The 21,450-nt window shown below is 33.0% G+C and overlaps 2 protein-coding genes across 9 annotated transcripts in view; one reads left to right on the plus strand and one right to left on the minus strand.

The window, feature by feature from the left end:
• LOC149806161 (dynein regulatory complex subunit 3-like) overlaps nucleotides 1–10,223 on the minus strand; it is a 39,737-nt gene extending 29,514 nt beyond the window's left edge. The window contains exons 1-3 of the mRNA XM_089951059.1: nucleotides 10,184–10,223; nucleotides 4,536–4,718; nucleotides 2,114–2,230 (exon numbers count right to left, since the gene is read on the minus strand). Of these exons, the coding sequence (XP_089807185.1) occupies nucleotides 2,114–2,230; nucleotides 4,536–4,695 (277 nt within the window). The 5' untranslated portion in view covers nucleotides 4,696–4,718; nucleotides 10,184–10,223. The remainder of the gene's footprint in view (nucleotides 1–2,113; nucleotides 2,231–4,535; nucleotides 4,719–10,183) is intronic.
• A 181-nt stretch (nucleotides 10,224–10,404) lies between these two features.
• The window catches only part of LOC149806162 (TOM1-like protein 2), a 107,186-nt gene continuing 96,140 nt past the window's right edge, over nucleotides 10,405–21,450 (plus strand). For all 8 annotated transcript variants that reach the window (XM_089951060.1, XM_089951063.1, XM_089951062.1 and 5 more), the window contains exons 1-2: nucleotides 10,405–10,479; nucleotides 16,366–16,450. In XM_089951060.1, the coding sequence (XP_089807186.1) occupies nucleotides 10,422–10,479; nucleotides 16,366–16,450 (143 nt within the window). In that variant the 5' untranslated portion in view covers nucleotides 10,405–10,421. The remainder of the gene's footprint in view (nucleotides 10,480–16,365; nucleotides 16,451–21,450) is intronic.

Below are 21,450 nucleotides of genomic sequence, written 5' to 3' on the forward strand. Positions count from 1 at the left end.
AATAAGTCAGGCCATTATTTTATACTATGGTCTCTTTGGAGCAAAAGTCAGTTTGTTACACACCAATTCACAAATTTAATGAGATAAAACCACATCATAATTGATTCTCATTAAGCAAAGACTAAAAATGAAATAAGTAGTAATGACAGATTTAAATTACAAAAATATGCTCATCTATCTTTCTCTTACATACACAATCACTTAAATTGTTATTTACTGGCATGAAAGGAATGTTATTCAAGTAAAGACTTTAAACATATGTTAAAAAAGATTTTAAATTAAAATCTATAAAATTGATGCACAAGACTAAACGACTGAATCTAAATTTGACTTTACAACAGTTTTTCTGAATTTTGCTCATTAAACACATTCCTGCTAGGATCTGGCTTAGGAGGTCAGCATCCTCCATTGTTGAGACTTGCCCTCAGATGAAATTTCAAAGTTTGTAAAGTGGCTTGAAACACTTTGTCTCTGCAATTATGCAGCCTAAGCAATGAACAAAACTGTTCTTGGCATGAAAAGAATGAAAACTGCAATAATTAAAGGCAGAAAATGGTAAATTCTGGTGTAACCATGGTTGTGATCAGTTACTTACTAATGTTATCTCATTAGAACAAATGATGTTTACAGGGTGGTGTGAAAATGAAATTTTTAGCATAGTCAAAAAACCTAATTCAGTGTTTTGTCATCTTAGGGCCATAATATAAACAATATATTTTATTACTCTTGTAAATGGCTAATACAAAATATACTTTCAATTTTAAAAGAAATTTGCACATATTAATACCATAAAATACTGGATAACTATACTTTTTAATGAAAATTATTGATGAAACTACACATTATGTGCTGCGTTAATCTGCCAATTTTCGGAAGCAAACATCTAAGAAAACAAGCCATACATTTTTAATTTTCTATTAAATAAATTTGAATATGATTAATGAGAGTGAGAGAGAATTGTGCTTGCAATAGTGTCATTGTGAATGTTGTATATTTCCACAAAATTCTGCCAATTTTCTGATAAAGCAAATTATACAAAAGACAATCACTTGAGTCATTTTCATATCCTATAAATAAATTATTCATTGAAATGAATAGGTACACACAACAGAGAGAGAGAGAGATGTTTGCTTTTGGCAAGAATTCACTTTTGTTTTTGAGGAATTAGAATCATATTTGTTAGATAGAGTATGAATAAATCTGATTTAAATGCTTAAAATTAAAGCAAAAATGTGGGAGTTTACAGTAAATTTGATATTCAGATGTATTAGCAAGAAAACAGTACACAGTTTTTTCCTACTGTCGCTTATGAGAAACATTACAGATTTTGCAATGAAAAGACTTTGAAAATGAAAACATTCCAGGGTTTGCTATGAAAAGACCTTACAAGTGAAAACAATCCAGGTTTTGCAACAAAAAGACCTTAAAAATGGAAACATTCCAGGTTTTGCTATGAAAAAACCTTAAAAATGAAAATATTCCAGGTTTTGCAACAAAAAGACCTTCAAAATGAAAATATTCCAGGTTTTGCTAAGATAAGACCATAAAAATGAAAATATTCCAGGTTTCGTGACAAAAAGACCTTCAAAATGAAAATATTCCAGGTTTTGCTATGAAAAGACCTTAAAAATGAAAATATTCTGAGTTTCACAACAAAATGACCTTCAAAATGGAAACATTCAAGGTTCTGCTATGAAAAGACCTTAAAAATGAAAATATTCCAGGTTTTGCTATGATAAGACATTAAAAATGAAAACATTCCAGGTTTTGCTATGAAAACACCTTAAAAATGGAAACATTCCAGGTTTTGCTATGAAAACACCTTAAAAATGGAAACATTCCAGGTTTTGCTATGAAAACACCATAAAAATGAAGAAGACCATGGTATGAATAACAGTAAGTAAAATAACTGAATTAACTGATGCTATATTTGTTTCATTTTGGTGTACCCATTTCTATGTAAAAATGCCAGAGATTATAGCCAGCTTCAGAAATAAAAACTGTTCAACTTGTTACATAACATAACTTCAGAACCATTATTTCTGTAACCTACTGAAAACCTATACTGGCCTGCCTTTTGTGTGAAGTATTTAACAGGTGCTAAATTACATACCAAGCCAAATCAGATTGACCAGTGTGTCCAGTCCCTCAATCTTCTCAATGATATTGTTGTCTAGTTGCAGCTTGGTCAGGCAGCTAAATTCCCACAGGTTGTCAATCTTTAAAATGTCTGTTAAGTCCAATAAAATAAAACATGTATAATACCAACTGAATCAAAGATGTACAAGTGTCAATATAATTTGATAATAAAATATTCTTGTATATTTACACTTTAATAATACACAATCTAGGAATAATTGTTGATTCTATAATAAAATATGATTGTGAAAATCTATCATTTGTGGTATAAATGAAAGATGTTGATGAGCAGGAGCTAAAAAAATATCTCAATTTTTGAAATGGTTAGGTATTTTTTAGCAATGTTAAATAATCCTACTAAACATAGTTCACAGTTAACCAGATTTTGGCATGCAAGTACCTTCATTCCATGATGCACCCATGATGCAAGCTTGATCTTAGTATGTGTCTTAAAATATGAGTAGCAATCATGACTAGATGGATGGATGGATGGACAGACAGACAGAGGTAAGTGGGTAGGAAGGTAGATTGGTAGATATATAGGTAGATAGATAGACGTGGACAGAAGACAAAATGCACAGTATCAATCAGCATGAATGAAAAATCATGTAAAGAATGATTATTTTGTATTCAAATGTATTGAAACTTTAAAGGATCAATGAAAATGTATTAAAAAATGTTAACTGAAAATAGTAATTATTTAATCTTTTAGAAACTTGTTGACATGTTTGTCCACATTCTGCATATTGCATTTTTGACAGGTTATCAAATAAATTATATTAATCGATATGCAGTCCATATCTGACTCCAAATGGGAATCTTGGGAATCAGTTTATTTTTAATATATCAACATTTGTACAAAATCAATGTGAACAAGGGATTTAGGAACAGGTTATGAGACCCCTAAAATTCTTACTTGGTGGGGGGGGGGGCAAGTTTTAAACAAACAGATGGGTTAAGATTCTGGTTTTCTTGGGTGAAAAAATCTCTAATTTACTCACAAAGCAGGAATGATACAAAGGAGTCATACCCATTATTATACCCATTATTTGGATGTACAGTAGTCTGTACTATTACAATGGAAATAATATTATCTACCAGGACTAGCTTTATTATATTGCAAATATCTTTGTTCAATAGTTTCTTATTATTAGAATTATTGTCAAGAAATATTTATATGCTTCAGTATCATCTGATTGCAGTATGCTAAATAAAAGGAAAAATTTGTGAGACTGAAACCATTTTGGAATTTAATTTAATGTTTTTTTCAAGAAGTCAGAGAGTATCTTTAATGTGAGAAGGAAGTGATTTCGTTTAAGGTTGCCATAAATCTACCTATATACTTTGATATGTTTCTGCATATAAGTTAAAAATCCTGATATGATATGTTGTCCTGGAATTTAATTAGTTTTGGACAATAGTTAGAACTGAGGTGAAACACTTCTGCAATATGGCTTTAAGCCTACTGCCAAATATTTTGGTGAAAATATACAAGTATTGATCCATTGAAATTAGAATTGATTCATTTTAATTTCTGCTAATAAAATATCTTAATAATAATAATAATAATAATAATAATAATAATAATAGTTGTTGTTGTTGTTATTATTGTTATTATTAATATTATTGTTAGTAGCAGTAGTAGTAGTAGCAATTTTTTATAATATGCATTTCCATGGGTCAGTGGGAGTAGAATATACTTGTCAAAGATATCTAGAATTGTTAGGAGATATCAATTTTTTTTATATATAATCACTATGCTTTGAGTGGGGAACATGCTAATCATGTAACATGGGAAGATATGAGAGTATTTGTTATGAAGAAAGATTATGTCAAATTTGTAATGTTAATATCGAAAATTAATTCCATTTTATTACTGCTTATCTGCTATATGGAGAATTATGAAGAAAATGTTTACCCACCTTTGCATATAAAAATCCAACTTCAGAAAAATTTATGACCTTTGTACAAACTAGTCTTAAAATTTTTATGACTCATTTAGCAATGTTTACTTTAAAGGCCTTAAAGATTAGATAAACTGTTTTAACATCAACCTCTACTACATAAAACGCAAGATCAATATCACAAAACTTGCTCCATGCAGGTTTGGGGGATCTCTTTAAATTAGTTTGTGTGATTACTGTGTAATATATACTTATATTTCACTCAATTCAAAAAAAGGCAATAATGATTACTTTTGTGTATAACACTTCCAACAGATACAATGTTCTTTCATTATGCACAAAAAGAGCTTTGTGTACTGCATGATGTATGGATATGTATCATGAGCCAGTGGCCTATATTACAAATAATAATAATAATAATAATAATAATAATAATAATAATAATAATAATAATTATTGTTGTTGTTGTTGTTATTATTATTACTGACTTACTTTTGAAATCCAGCCTTAGTGATTTTACATCAGCAAAGTCTATTCCTTCAACCTTGGCAATCTTTCCTGCTTCCTCCTTTGGTCCTTGTTCTTCAACAGCTTTCTGGAGCATCTCCTCATCGATGACGGAGGGCTCCACGGTATCATATAAACGGCTCATGTTCTTATTTTTAACAGCAAAACCTGTGTAGTAAAAATCATATTTTGTCACCTCTGCTATGGTAGTCCCTCACAATAAAGACTAGCTTTTAATCCATTTGAATTGCCTGTCATAATGAGGCATAATACAATATTCTTTTTATATATGGGTCCTCTCTGGGCTCCAATGAAAGTGTTCATTATATCAAGGAATTCATACTAGCAAGGTTCATTATGGCAAAGGGTAATGTAATTTAAAAAAAAAACAGTATAAAATTGCTTTATCCAAAGATTCTGAATAGCTGGGACACAGATTTAATCCTGCTATTCCCCACCCAGGTCCAAGATACTGTATGCTAATCAGTCTGAAAGATTAATAAGCAAGTTATCAATGTAAATTCATAAAGTTAAAAGTCTTTCAAGTCTTCCTAAAAGGTCACAAAGTCATTGGATTGTGACCATTTTAACTCATATGGAAAGCCTTTGTTAGATTGTGACTTTCTTAACTCATATGTTAAATCCTTTGTTAGATAATGCTTCAACTATGTGAGAGAACTTTTCAAGATACTAATACAAGGCAAGTTTTTAAACATCTTGACCATGTACAATAATTTTAAATTCTGTGTAACAGCAGTCTAATGGAATACTTTAGATGTTCAATGGATACCCATCAGAGCTGTTGTTTTTTTTAGCTCTTTGATATTTTCACTCTTTACAAATGATTTGAGTGATTTAATTATATCAAGATGCAAAAGTGAAATATTTATATCAAATGATGTATCACATCTGTACTTTATTATATATGTCAATGATAGCAAATTGTCCAGAACCTGCAGTGCATGTCAACAAGCAAACAAATATGCAGAAACTGGAATGAATATTAACTTTGATAAAACAAAGAAAACTGTGCCCATCAAGGAACAATCATGAAACTTGGTTGTATAATGTTATGACTCTGATATTAAGCTAAGTAACAGAAAAGAATGAAAACCAAAAAGTTTTGTACAATTCAACAAATTATTTCTCTAAAAAACAAAGTGAACATTTAAGAAGAACTTACAGTATTGTGAATCAAATCACAAATATTCTAAAAGTTCATTTTAAAATCCAAAAGTATAGAGTATTCCAAAAGAATTCCAGCAGTGTTCCAAATGAATTCCAATACTGAATGTGCTGATGTGCCAGTAGTCTTGAATGTGCTAATGTGTCATTGACCTTTTATCCATAATTGAGGGTAAGAACTGGGCCTACCTGGCTAATGTTTTTTATATTATTATTATTTCATAGACAGCATATATCATAGCCAACTATTGTCAATGATTTTAGATTATATATTACCTGGAGATAAATATGTTTATGTGGGCTTTTGAACTTGGAAGTTTCTAAAGCAGATAGTGTTTATGAATTGGATGGGAAAATGACCCTCATGCGGGTTCCTTTATTGTGTCTTCATTTTTTATGTAAGGGAGAAATAAACTGCATCACTCAATCCATATCTTAACATCAGTCTTAGCTGAATCAATTTTTGTTGTGCTTGAGCTAACATTTGAGAGGATATATTTACTGAAGTTATTCATTGGAATTACAAAGTACTCATTGACATTTTGGACTAAAATGCTATTTATGGATTATTATGAATATCATTCAAAGACATTCTGGATTATTTCACTGTAATACATCAAGACTATTGGTATATCAACACATTCAAGACTATTGGTAAATCAGCAAAATCAAGATTGAAAGTCATTAGAAACACCACTGGAATTCTTTTGAGACACTATACTTTGTTCTCATGATAGAACTATGGATTATTTGAGATTTCATTCATAATGCTGTAAGTTTCTTTTATGTTTTCATTTAATAACAGAGAATTAAAATTATGTGTTGATTTTACATAACTTGTTAGTTTTGCTTCTTTCTGTTGCCTAGTTTAAAGCCATAGATTTGTAACACTGTTCCAGTCACAGACTGGAAGACATGATATATGCATTATTGTGAGCGTTGTATTTGTTGACTGAAGAGGTGAAGATTCATTGTGTGTCAAATTTGGTTTATTGCAATTTTCACTATATTTAACAGATCTAGAATAACACTACACTCAGTCGCTCTCAAGTGTCATAGATCATCATCCAGTGTCTCACTAACTGTACACTGATGACACCCAAATATACAAATCTAGCCACCCAACTGAAGTTGATGCTACCATCCAAGGTGTCGAGAGGTGCGTTTCTGATGTGAAATCATGGATGACATGTAACAAGCTGCAGATGAATGATGATAAAATTGAGGCCATTTTGATCACATCACAAAGACTTTTTCATTCACATCCTTTACCTCAAACAATAAATATCAGCAATACCAACATTAAATTCACACAGTCAGTATGAAACCTAGGTGTTATTCTGAGACGCATCAGCTCAATTTGCAAATATCTTTCAGTTGATGCCACTAAAACACTTGTGTGTTCATTAGTACTTTCAAGACTGGATTATTGTAATTCAATTCTGTCTGGTTCATCTCAATATATGCTCCAGAAACTTCAAAAAGTTCAAAACACAGCTGCTCAGATCGTACTTAGAGTACCATGATCAGAGCACACCTCCCCACTGCTCTGTACCCTACACTGGCTATCCATTCAATCCAGAATCAAATACAAAATTTGTTCTCTGTGCTATGTTTCACTGTCGGACTCTAGTCCAACATACCTATCCGACCTCACCCATGTGTACAAACCAGCAAGATACTTATGCTCCTCTTCTGACAATCGTATACTCATTATTCCCACTATGAAAACAAAGTCATATGGAGAGCATTCTTTTGCATACTAGGGCCCAGCAACGTGGAATGAATTGCCCACTGAACTTAGACACAAAGACACAGTGATCACATTCAAGAGGGCTCTCAAAACTCACTTATTTCGACTGCAAGAACAAACTTAAAGACCTAATAATGTTTCCTACCTTAAATATTTTCAGCATTTTTTTATATTATGTTTTCTAATTTCATGGTGTTGTTTTTGTAATCATATCATTATATGTTTTTATCTTATAGGTGTTGTCTAATGTTGTAAAGTGCTTAGAGCTTCTCAAGATTAGGTGCTATACAAAGTCCTCATTATTATTATTATATAATGTAATTTATATTATATGGTATAATTGCCAGTACAATGCCAGCAATGTTTGTATATGCTACTGTATGATGGGCTGGTGGCATGAATTACCTGAATAAAGAATCTATCTAAATACAGGATTCCATGTCTGAATATTTACTGAAAATATAGGTTTGAAGCTGTGCTTTGATATTAGATAGCAAAATTACTCCCCAGTTAGGAAGTAAAATGGGGTCAAATGGTAAATGTATATTTTCAGATTTTCAAAATAAAGTACACATAATTGGTCCTCAAGCTCTCATTTTAAGTGCTTTAGTGCATCCAGGTCTTTTAAACACTAGTCTTGTACCCTCAGTGTTTTTGCTTTTGAACAGTTGTACCATTAGTAACAAGCCCTAGGCTCTCAGGTCTCTTCAACTGAATATTTTGTATGTATATAATTTACTAGCAGGTTGCAAAAACAACTAATTTACAAGAAAGATAATAAAATTAACAGGACTTTAAAACATTATATGTTCAAAAAGTGAGGACAGAGTGAAATGTAAATAGAATAAAAAGATGGCAGAAATGCAGTCAATAAGACTTCATTGATTTTACTTGAATGTAATGATTTTACACTCATTGATTAACTCCTTTTCTTCTACCTGGACATCAAAATTGTCTGTGAAGGACCCCCAATGTGTGATGAATAAATGTACTGGATATTCATTGTCAAAGGCCCACAAAGAGCTCTGGATCCTTCCTTGTAATTTAACTGGATTTAGATGTGTATGTAATGAAAATTGTCTCAGCTATTAACTTTATGGTTAGTAATGTTTATCTAACATTTTTTCCCCATGCACACCAAAAGTCATTTATATATTTTTAAAACTGGAAGTCCAGAAATCAACTTAGATTAATATATTAATATTTGTTCAAATTTATAGTAAAAGTCACATGAGTCATATATGCGCATTTACTCATTTTACATTAAAAATAAATTGTTCTTTTACAATTTAGTGGTACTTTTCTTTAACTTTAACCAAAGTCTATTAAATCCTGATTATTTAATGATTTGCACCATAACTATCATTCAGAAACTTCTAGATGAAAATTATCGATCTCAATAATCTTTTACAATGGTGGCTATGTACTAAATTTGGGTAAAAAAATTAGCACTTTGAGTGGAATCGTCACAATATAGGGAGTATGAATTTCTTTATAATTATTCATAGTTTTCATTGTGACATCACAGCACACGAAATTCAATCCGGATTGTACTGGATCACACCTTTACATTCATTTTGGCCAAAAATATGTTCATAATTTAAAATTGCATTTGCTGTATGCACTTCTTGGGGCATGTAAAAAATTACCTTCCAAAGGAATCTGGATATATAAGAATCCAAACGAAGTGAATACTTGCCTTTTAAAGGTATGCAGAATCAAATTCTAAAAACTGACACCCATTACTGAAATAGTCGGTGTTGAATGCCTAAATGACATGTGTGACTTTTTCTATGATTCAAGTGGGGAATGTAGGGGATGGTTAGGTGCCCCCTACAATTCTTAACACAAGTGAAAATAAGTTGGCACATGGTAAAGTAGAGTTATTTTAACATACAAGGTACATTGCTCCAGTTTCCTAAGCAATAAATAACCTACTCTTGTTGCTGTGCCATAAAGCACCAAATTTTCTAGAATTTGATTCTTCATACCTTTAAGTGGCAAGTATTCACTTCATTTGGATTTGCATAAATCCATATTCCTTTTCTAGGTCATTATTTAGATGCCCTGATAGGTGCATATGGCAAAATCAATGTTAAAGTATGTAGACATTTTTGGACCAAATGAAAGTAAAGGTGTGATCCAGTACAATCCAGATGAATGTTGCACACTGTGAATTCACAATGAAAGCTAAGTATGTTGATAAACAAATTCATACTACCATCGATTGTAACGATTCCACTCTATGAGCTCTTATTTTGACCCAAGCTTAGTACATGGCCACCATTGTAAAAGTCAATAACTTTTTAGCGATAGACAATTTTCGTAGGAACGTTTCTTGGTCACAGTTAAGATTGCAGACCATTCAATAATCAGGATTGAACAGACTTTGGTTAAAGAAAATTGGTGTTAAATTTCAAACGCACAATTTTTTATTTAATTTAAAATGAGTAAATAAGCATACATGACCCATGTAACTTGTCCTAGAAACCCCTTCACCTATCCATCCATATGATCAATTTTTGCACAGTGGCATGGCACAAGCGCAACTTTAGGCAAAAAACGGATGCATTTTCATCAATATTATTTAAATACTATTGAAACCTTAAGAAGATCATAATATTACATAAGTCCTACATGTATAATAAAGGAAAAAGCTATACCTAATATGTAATTTTGAAAATAAAAATGCTACATCTTCTTCTTGCAAATCTTTGTTGCTCTGGTAATGTCAACTTCCGGTGGTACGGCCTGAATTAAATTTTCTGATCGACAATGAAAATAAAATAACAATCCACTGCCTGAAATGATTAGAAAATATGAAAATGTTTTTGAAGTAATATTAAAATCAACAGATTTTTTTTTTCGTTCTGTATGAGGAAATCACTTGCTCTAAAAATAGATTTCACCTGACGTCATTATTTTAAAGAAAAATGGCTGCTCTCTTTGGTCACGGAAACCCACTGGCCACCCAAGTCGGTCAGCTAATTGGTAAATCGCATTTAAGTTACTATTAATTGCTTCACCAGAACAGGAATATTATGTGCAGAAGAAATTCCTCCATGTCACCTTAAAGTTGAAAACAATTGACGTTATACTTGTGTTTAATCAGAGGCTTCAACTGCATTCACCCACCACCCTTCCTAAAGTCATTTGGACTCCTTATGATTTAACTTCTTTTATTTTGGTTTGATTTGGTGCTTTACGGCACAGCAATGCAGGTTGGTTATAAAGTCTTGAGGCAATTGGAGTAAAGTGCCTGGCCCAAGGACATACCACGGTAACTGAGCCAAGCAGGTCCGAAGGTAGGATTCGAACCCGTACCATTTCGGTCATGAGTCCAGCACGCTAACTAGTGTCACAGCGGCAAACTTTTTATTTTGGCACTCCTGATACAAATGGTGGTGCTATATAGATAAAAAGAGAATTTGAGAAAACGTGTCTTGGTCCCTTTTTTGTATACGGTGAATTCTTAGATAACGAGCGCAATGATTACATCGTCCCACTCCCTATTTTGAAATGAATTATTATGAATCGAAGACATATACTCCAACGCTCTATTATCGTGGCAAACGGGATTTACCAATTCATTTTGGGCACATGATGTCTAATGGTAGTACACAGATGTAAAGCTGTAGCTACTAAGGATGCAAATACCTTATGACACAATTTCCTCTAAAATGTCAACATTTTTTATAAAGTCTACATTGAGAAAGAAAGAACATCACTTTTTTTTAAAGTGCATGCAATTCTGTTGATCATTGTATACAAAACTCCAAACTTGCTAAACCTGCATTGGCTTTGATTATGAAATGTATTCATTGTATCGTGTGATGTTTGATGATTATATGTAATCTACTGATGGTGACTTGCATGTCCTTAGAAGGTTAAGCCGGAATGTCGTTCCATGGTAGGCCGTATGGACCAAAATTGATAAAATGTTGCCTATGATCATACTTCTCATACAGAAATAAAAATACAGTAATAGTTAAACTTTCTTGAAATCAGTAAATATTTCAATAATAATAATAATAATAGCAACAGATATTTATATATTTATATTTCTTTGCCTACATTGCATTTAAAATTCATGGTAAAGTTAAATAATATTTGTTTTTAATTTGTAATGATGTTATTCATGGATTTCCACTTTAATTACATTTTTGTGTATGATTTGGTCATTGGAATCTTTCGTTTTTGTGGAAATATTCTACAAGTGAAAACATGGACATTCCTTCTCATAGGTAAGTTGCAATTTATGTTTATTACAATATGTGTATGCTACCATATCTAAGTTAGGCAAATACCACAATAGAGTTGTTCCCCCATGGTACGGTAATTGGGGTCAGCCACCATATGCTGTTTTATTTTCATTTACTCATTTCGATTAACAAAGATTTTTTATAGGAACAGAAAGATAGAAATTCATAGATACTTTACAAATTATAAGTAAGCAGCAAAACAGTTTTAATATGTACCAATAAAAATATTAAGTACCATGACTGTGCAGTCTTAGGACTATATAGTACAAGTCACACGGGTCATTTAGGCACTGACTATTTCAGTAATGGGTGTCATTTTTTAGAATTTGATTCTTCATACCTTTAAGTAGCAAGTATTCACTTCATTTGGATTCTTATACATCCATATTCCTTTGGAAGGTCATTATTTAGATGCTCTGAGAGGTGTATATGGCAAAATCTTTGTTAAAGTATGTAGACATTTTTGGATGAAATGAATGTAAAAGTGTGATCAAGTACAATCTGGATTGAATGTCACGTGCTGTGAATTCACAATGAAAGCTAAGCATATTGATAAACAAATTCATACTACCCTCAATTGTGATCATTCTACCCGAATTGCTTTTTTCTTGACCCAAGTTTAGTACAGGGCCACCATTGTAAAAGTCCATAGCGATAGATGATTTTTGTCGTGAAGTTTCTTAGTGACAGTTAAGGTGCAGACCATTCAATAAACAGGATTGAATATAATTTGGTTAAAGAAAATTAGTGTTAAATTTTAAAAGAACAATTATATTTAATTAAAAATGAGTAAATGCACATACATGACTCATGTAACTTGTGCTATAATTTTATGACATGTTTCCCCTCCCTTTTTACCACTGGGCCAAAATCAGTCATAGAAAGTTAGCATTAAAGTATTCATCAGAATTTTCTCATTTGTCATAAACCCCTTCATGGATTTTTTATCATACATGATATGAATCATTATGAAGCTAAAACAGGTTCATTTAGTGATATGCCCATTTGCCTCTTTTATTTTGTGGTCAAGAGAATTTGATTTTATGTTTTGGTTAAAGTTTATTATTTATATATATTTCTTAAATCCCTTGATGGATTTTCTCATTACGAAGCTAAGACAGTTAATTTGGCCATCACAGCAGCCATTTTTAAGTTCTTGTCTTTGCTACATCTACTGCTGCTGTTGCTGTTGTAGGGTTTAACGCCATTTTTCAGCACACAATAGGCTATACATGGCGGCCAGTATTAAAGGTGGAGGGAAAACCCGGAAAGAACCACCGACCCACGAGAAGCTACTGGCAAGCTTTCTCACATACCCACATTGGCTGAATCCAAGACTTGAACCCATGCAGACAGAGGTGAAATGGCAGTGATCCGTAATGGAGAGAGCGCTTTAAACCACTCGGCCACTCGGGGCCCGACTTTGCTACATCTAAATGGAAAGTCATATAAGCATGATGTTATCACTGGTAGACTTGTTGTGGTATCTGATTGGTCATAAATAAAAATTGTTCTGATCCAATAAGGCTACTGTAGCTGCCATTTTGAAAATCTTGCAACTACATCACCTAGATAGAAAGGTCAAGTTTGGATTTTCCTCAGAAGACTTTGTATAGTCTTTGGTTCTTACGAACTGAAAAATAGTTCCAATCTCACATCCAGTATGGCCACTGTAGCAGCCATCTTGAAAATCTTGGCATTGCTACTCATCCTAAATGGGAAGCCATATAAACAGGGCAATTTTGCCAGAAAATTATTTTTATGATTCTTGAATAAAAATGTGACAGTCTGACTTCAGATATGGATGCTATAAATAACATACTGTAATCCTGTCACAAATTTGCCTGAATGAATGGCCATATTAACATCTGGTTTCTAATTTGCCCAAACGAAAATGGTGCCGGTCTTGCATCCAATAAGTACAGTGCAACCCTGCGATAGCATTCTCCATTATAAAAAAAATTCTGATATAACATGATTGTGGCTAGGCTCCCGAAATTTCATATACATGTACTTTTCTCATACATGAACATTTTCCTTTCTTTCTTAAAAGTATAAAAAGTTTATGGTCATTTTGGGGAAGAGATTGTGTATAAATTCTAATATAAAATGATCGTGGCATGAATCCAGCAATTTCATATACATGTATTTATTTTGCAGATGAAAAAAGTTTTTACTTCATTAAGTACAAAAAATATTGTGTAAAAAAAGGTTATTCAGGGATAACGCTGGGCTTAACCAGTGTTGCAAATGGTGATTTGTTTTCCTTACAGGTGACAAAATATACCATCTAATGATTGTTTTCCCCCCAACATTGGTGACTGTTTAAACTTGTATATACAACTTGGGTTTGGAGTGAAGAAATTCAGAGGTACCATAAAGAAAGCCACAAACTTGATATAAATAGCACTAGAATTTATAGATTGTTAGATAAACAGATTCATAGTTCATATCAACTAACCACCTTAACAGCACATTGTCATATCATAATCCGCTTATTCTGACGTCTGGTCTGAGAACTGTATGCTGTAAGTTCTCTGCATTTTTAAAAAACATTTCTGGTAGTGGACATCAACCGGAGGAGGCACTATCGCATAATTGTTCTTTCAGACAAAATAGTTTAAGATTGACAGCTGCTATTGGACCTGACTTATTAGCAAGTACATACCATGATGCTGTTACTCAGTGATGATATTGGACCTGATTTATTGGCAAGTACATACCATGATGCTGCTACTCAATGATGATATTGGACCTGATTTATTGGCAAGTACATACCATGATGCTGTTACTCAGTGATGATATTGGACCTGATTTATTGGCAAGTACATACCATGATGCTGTTACTCAGTGATGATATTGGACCTGATTTATTGGCAAGTACATACCATGATGCTTTTACTCAGTGATGATATTGGACTTGACGTATTAGCAAGTACATACCATGATGCTGCTACTCAATGATGATATTGGACCTGACATATTAGCAAGTACATACCATGATGCTGTTACTCAGTGATGATATTGGACCTGATTTATTGGCAAGTACATACCATGATGCTGTTACTCAGTGATGATATTGGACCTGATTTATTGGCAAGTACATACCATGATGCTGTTACTCAGTGATGATATTGGACTTGACATATTAGCAAGTACATACCATGATGCTGTTACTCAGTGATGATATTTGACTTGACATATTAGCAAGTACATACCATGATGCTTTTACTCAGTGATGATATTGGACCTGACATATTAGCAAGTACATACCATGATGCTGCTACACAATGATGATATTGGACCTGACATATTAGCAAGTACATACCATGATGCTGTTACTCAGTGATGATATTTGACTTGACGTATTAGCAAGTACATACCATGATGCTGCTACTCAATGATGATATTGGACCTGACATATTAGCAAGTACATACCATGATGCTGTTACTCAGTGATGATATTTGACTTGACGTATTAGCAAGTACATACCATGATGCTGTTACTCAGTGATGATATTGGACTTGACGTATTAGCAAGTATATACCATGATGCTGCTACTCAATGATGATATTGGACCTGATTTATTAGCAAGTACATACCATGATGCTGCTACACAATGATGATATTTGACTTGACATATTAGCAAGTACATACCATGATGCTGTTACTCAGTGATGATATTGGACCTGACATATTAGCAAGTACATACCATGATGCTGCTACACAATGATGATATTGGACCTGACATATTAGCAAGTACATACCATGATGCTGTTACTCAGTGATGATATTTGACTTGACGTATTAGCAAGTACATACCATGATGCTGCTACACAATGATGATATTGGACCTGACATATTAGCAAGTACATACCATGATGCTGTTACTCAGTGATGATATTTGACTTGACATATTAGCAAGTACATACCATGATGCTGTTACTCAGTGATGATATTGGACTTGACGTATTAGCAAGCACATACCATGATGCTGCTACTCAATGATGATATTGGACTTGACGTATTAGCAAGTACATACCATGATGCTGTTACTCAGTGATGATATTGGACTTGACGTATTAGCAAGTACATACCATGATGCTGCTACACAATGATGATATTTGACTTGACATATTAGCAAGTACATACCATGATGCTTTTACTCAGTGATGATATTGGACTTGACGTATTAGCAAGCACATACCATGATGCTGCTACTCAATGATGATATTGGACTTGACGTATTAGCAAGTACATACCATGATGCTGTTACTCAGTGATGATATTGGACTTGATGTATTAGCAAGTACATACCATGATGCTGTTACTCAATGATGATATTTGACTTGACGTATTAGCAAGTACATACCATGATGCTGCTACTCAATGATGATATTGGACTTGACGTATTAGCAAGTACATACCATGATGCTGTTACTCAGTGATGATACTGGATCCATGACCATACGTGTCTTGTAACAGGAAAACATGTTTAAAGAAGGGCCATATAGTGACTTGGAAAAACAGTTATAGATGATTATGATTGCTGATTTCAGTTACCACAGGTCTGTCCATGCTATAGTTTATCTATCTTTTTGTCATTATTTGCAGAGAAAGCCACTGATGGATCCCAGGCCTCAGAAAATTGGGCAGTTTACATGGAGGTGTGTGATGTCATCAACGAGACAGATGAAGGGTAGGTACCTTTATAGCTAGAAGTATCTTTTAACATTATTTATAACAAGTCCCAGCATCAAGATGTTAAAAGCTTATAATAATTGTAATTTCCATTGATTTCTCCTTTCACACTTACTTTAACCAGCTTGGGCCAGCAACCCTTAGACTTATTTCAGTTCCTTAACTGCCCTCTACATGAACATCTGCTTAAATTTTGCCTTTCCATTTCTTTTCTAAACAGCTACATCCAGGCATGGGATTGGTTACAGGTGTTTGAATACAGTTACAATTATGATTACAGGTTGTTTGGCATTGATGATTTTGATTTCAATTACACCTTATTTGGAAACCATGATAACGATTACAGGGGGATAATTACAGTTACGATTATGATTGGCTCATTCCCTATAGTAATAGTCAACATTCATGGTCATTTATTTGTGGAAACTTTTAAAAATCTTAAAATTATTAAGAATATAATTAGAGATATTTTGGTTGTAATAATTTGTAATGAGGTTATTAATGAGGTTTTGAAATCAGTGATTACAGCCATGATTACAGCTCACACTGTAATCAGTTACAATCAGTTATAATCATAATCATAATTGGCCCAATATCTAGTTACATCACCTTTTTTGGTCAGTTTTGCTTCATTTTAACTATAGTAGATTCATGTAATTACAGCATTACTCTGAGTTATTCAGCATATTTTGTTGCCAATTGGTGGGAGGATCGTAGATTCTATCAGCATCAGTATTGATAGCAACCAATCCAGATTTTGTGGAATTATTATTTTAGTGAAATTCTTCATGCTTAATTTTATAGACAGATTTCTTTTTATTCATAATTTTAGATGATACAATTTTTAACGTGTTTTCTATGTGGATGCAGGTAAAAAGAAAAAATTTCAGCACAGATTTGATAGACTGGTACTTTTTTCCCTCAGTAACTTGCAAAATGTCATTCAGAAACAGATTTCAGCATAAGTGAGGGTAGGAGTTACCAAGCTACCTCAGAAACTGATAAAAATTGACAGCGAGTAGAGGGGTGGATATTTGAATTATAATCATGTTGGGAATACTCAATAGTTTTCTTTCTAATGTAGATAGACACTTTTCAATTAATTACCTTCATTTTCAAGATAATCAGTCTCTGAAAGATCGTTGAAAACAATACGTTGAAATAACACACATCATATTTAGATTAGCAATAGCATTGCAATATTACATCACTGCTTTTTTCCTTTTACCAAAACTAGCTTCTTTTTTATAGTTGGGCATTTTTTTGAGAAACAACATCGACGCACTTTCATACTCTTATTTAGCTTTGATTGAATGTTACAAGTTTCATTATACTCACGGTAAAATCACTGCCTAGTTTTCACTCTTATTCTTTTTTCAATGCCAAAGAGGCATTCAGGTTTTGGGGATTTGTACAATCACAGCCTGGGAAAAATACTGTTTAATGGTTCGGTATATTATAAAAAAGATATTTTAAAGGAATTTCAGTCATCGGGAATCGATACACCATTTATTCTCTTTAGACCCCGCTGACTGTACATGTTTATATAAATTCAGAGATAAATGCAATAGGATTGTGTTACTTTGAAATAGCATGTTATCCATTGGCTGCTGGGTTCACAATAAGCATATTAATGGGTTGGCATCTTCAGTGTTATGGACCTTGCTTTTCATTGATATATGATGGTTGTAAACAGCTTATTTTGGGGACTGGGCTCTTCCTGGATGGGGGCCTAGTTCTTAAAAGGTGCATAGGGTTATCTACATAGATTTCAAAATTATGTATGATCAATCTTTTGTTGTCATGATTTGGTGTAGGGTGGGGTCGATTCTTGATGATGAAGCTTCAGATCATAAGAGTGGGGAGGGGGACATCATGATGATATAATGAAAACTTTTCAAATTCCCTGCTGGATTCAGCTATTTGAATGAAGTGACTTCTCTCTCCAGTCAGAATATTGCAGAGTCAGTAAAAAAAATGAGTAAAGTAAGCGTAAAACATTGAAAATTTATAATGTTCATTGTATTCACTTGGAACTTCTGTTATAATACACTGGAATTTGGAACTTAAAAAATTATTAAAACTTTCATTAGTTTGAATTACACTATTTGTTGTATAATAAAGGTATTATAAAACAACATCCTTGAAATTATGTTAGTCAAATATCTTCTGTTTCCATAGTAGCCCGCTTCTTTTGTCCATTTATAGAATAAAATATTTGATAAATAACTTTATTAGTAATAACTAAATATGCCCACTGAGTTTTTAATCACTTCCCGTTGGTCTACAAACTTTATTAGTAATAACTAATTATGTCCATTGAGTTATTAATCACGTCCAGTTGGTCTACAAACAGAATCCTATTTTTAATCATATTTTTTAAAGATCATATGTGAATGTTCAGCTGTAATTTCTTTGAAAATTTCTGGCATTTACAATCATCAAAATAGCAACAAAATTGAATTCAGGGCATAAAACTGTTTTTTGAAAACCTTCTGCCTTCTTTAAATGGAAATATTGACACAGAAGTTGACATTTTAGATTGATATTAATGCATTCAGTTGTAGCTCATTAGGTACTAAAACCTTCAGAATATAGAATGCTCTTGCCTAGAACGGCATAAACAGAGCACAAAACCCCATTAAGGAGACTGCGCAAAAATAGTCAATAACATTGAGGGATACTAATAAAGATAAATAAGGCTTAGTGACTTCTTTATTCATGACTTTCATTCAAATTAGATTGATTTAACTTGAATTTTCAATATGTGGAATATTGCATAACAAGAAACAAGTTTTCTACATGGAAAAACCCCTACAAATCTGCTTAAATCAATATAAAAGTATATTTTAGTTCCAGTAATAGAATGGAGATTCCACCTATGTCATTGGGACACACCAGTATAGTGCCATATATATGTATGATGGAGCTGAGTAAAACTAGGTCAAGTTGGAATTTCTCTACCAACCACTCCAATACAAAGAACCCCAAACAGGTCAAAGCTACCTAAAGTAATTACATGTATATTGCAACAAACATGCATTGGAATAATAATAAAGGCAGCCCAACATGAGAAGATAGACTTGGAAGAGCTCGGTAAAACTGGGTTAAGTTCTTTGTGAACTCAATAAAACTTAGTACATAATTGGTAATTTTACAAAACAGGAATTAGGCAAGCAAAATACAGATGATGAAGTGTTTAAATTGTTGTAGATTCAATCAACAACATATACATACAGAACTGTTTTGCATTTGGCGTATCTGTACCTTTGACAGGATGACTCAAGTTTGCCTATCTTGACCAAGGTGGGTAGATAGATTTGGAAATATGTATTTACAGCACAAACTCTACTGGAAGCTCTCAGAGACTCCCAAATGTAGTGGTATTTATAGTATTAAGGCACACACCTCTGCAGCCCTAACAACTGGCCAAGTGCCAGTCACTGTTGAGCACACATGACAAGCATCCACTCAGAAGGCTGGTAAAAAGCTGTGTGGAAACAAGCAGAGTTGCAGAGAACACCACTAACATACACAGTGCAGCAGATAATATTTTTTATTGATCCACCACAAAATATGGCCACCATATGAAACTTTTTAAGAATTGCATAAAAACAACTCAGTGGAATTTGACAAAATTTGACAAAGCATCCTGGCATAGAGGACTTTTCAATTTGTAAAATAATTAGGCTGAACTACCAGGCTAGAACAACCTTTAAATGACTTCTCAGAAACTGTTTAGCAGAATTTGACCAAATTTCAGAAAAAACATTTTGATATGAAAGGCTTACAAGTATGTACAAATGACCCCATCAAACAGAACTCTGAATTCCCAGAACTTGAGAGCATCATGTCTTTTCTAAAAGTTTTAACCTCAATCTAAAGACTCTCAAGCATTTCTAATGCCTTCTAGTAAAATCTTTTATTTGCTAAGTATAAATTTGTGATGGACGGAAACAGAGCAAGTAAAGCAATATGGACCAATGGCTTAAAGACAAACAGTATTTAACACTGTTGGTTATAAACCAGAAGCCTGCTTTTGGGATAAAAAAAATTCTGCCATCAGTCTGTCCATTAGCCTAAGTTTATTATCACAGTTATCATAAACTAACTGTGTACTTTGAAGATTGCCATGAAACTTTACCCAAGGTCTAGTTGGTATGAAATGAAAAGGGTGTTGCTTGGAGATCCAGTATGGCCCAACCATCTTGAAAATCTTATCATTGCTTATCCTGAATGGATAGTCATATCCACATGGGGGTTTTGCCAAAATGCAGTTTATTTTAATGAAAACTGGTTTTGATCTGACTTCATTTGTGGCCACCATGGCAACCAGCTTGAAAATAATGTTATTGCTATTCTGCCTAAACAAAATGTCACATTGCTGTAAGGTTTTCTTATGGTGCCAAGTTGATCCAGATGAAAAAGTGCTGATCTGACCTCCATATGACTATTATGGTGACCTTCTTTAAAATCTTGTTATAGCTATTCCTCCAGCATGGATGGTCATATTGACATGTGGTTTTCAACAAAAGACTTCTTATATCTAGTTGGTCATAAATGAAAATGGTGCTGATTTGACTTCTAGTATGGAAACCATATTGACATGAGTTTGTCATAAGACTTTTGTCATCTATTAGGTCCTAAATGAGAGAAGGGAGAATTATCTGCTGTGTGTATGACTTGTCCATCTTTGTGTTTATTACAGTCTTACACTACAGTCATGGAAAAAAAGTCCAGACACTATTTAGCATCAGACACCTGCATGTTTCCATTGCAAACTTGTAAAGTTTTGTATTTCACACACGTTTATTATTTTTAATTTAAAAAAGAGTAATACAAGTTTCACATTTATCTCTATGTACACGCTAAGAGCCAATAAAGGAAGCATGGTGGGATAAGTTCCAATCACATCTGCTTGCACAATAGGATGATGGTAATCTATGTCTGAAGAGGAGACTTCAGTTCCTATTCTGAACTAATCTAGACTGTAAAAAA

Source organism: Sinohyriopsis cumingii, chromosome 2, assembly GCF_028554795.1.
Source record: "Sinohyriopsis cumingii isolate HCF-2022 chromosome 2, ASM2855479v2, whole genome shotgun sequence".
NCBI lineage: Eukaryota > Metazoa > Mollusca > Bivalvia > Unionida > Unionidae > Sinohyriopsis > Sinohyriopsis cumingii.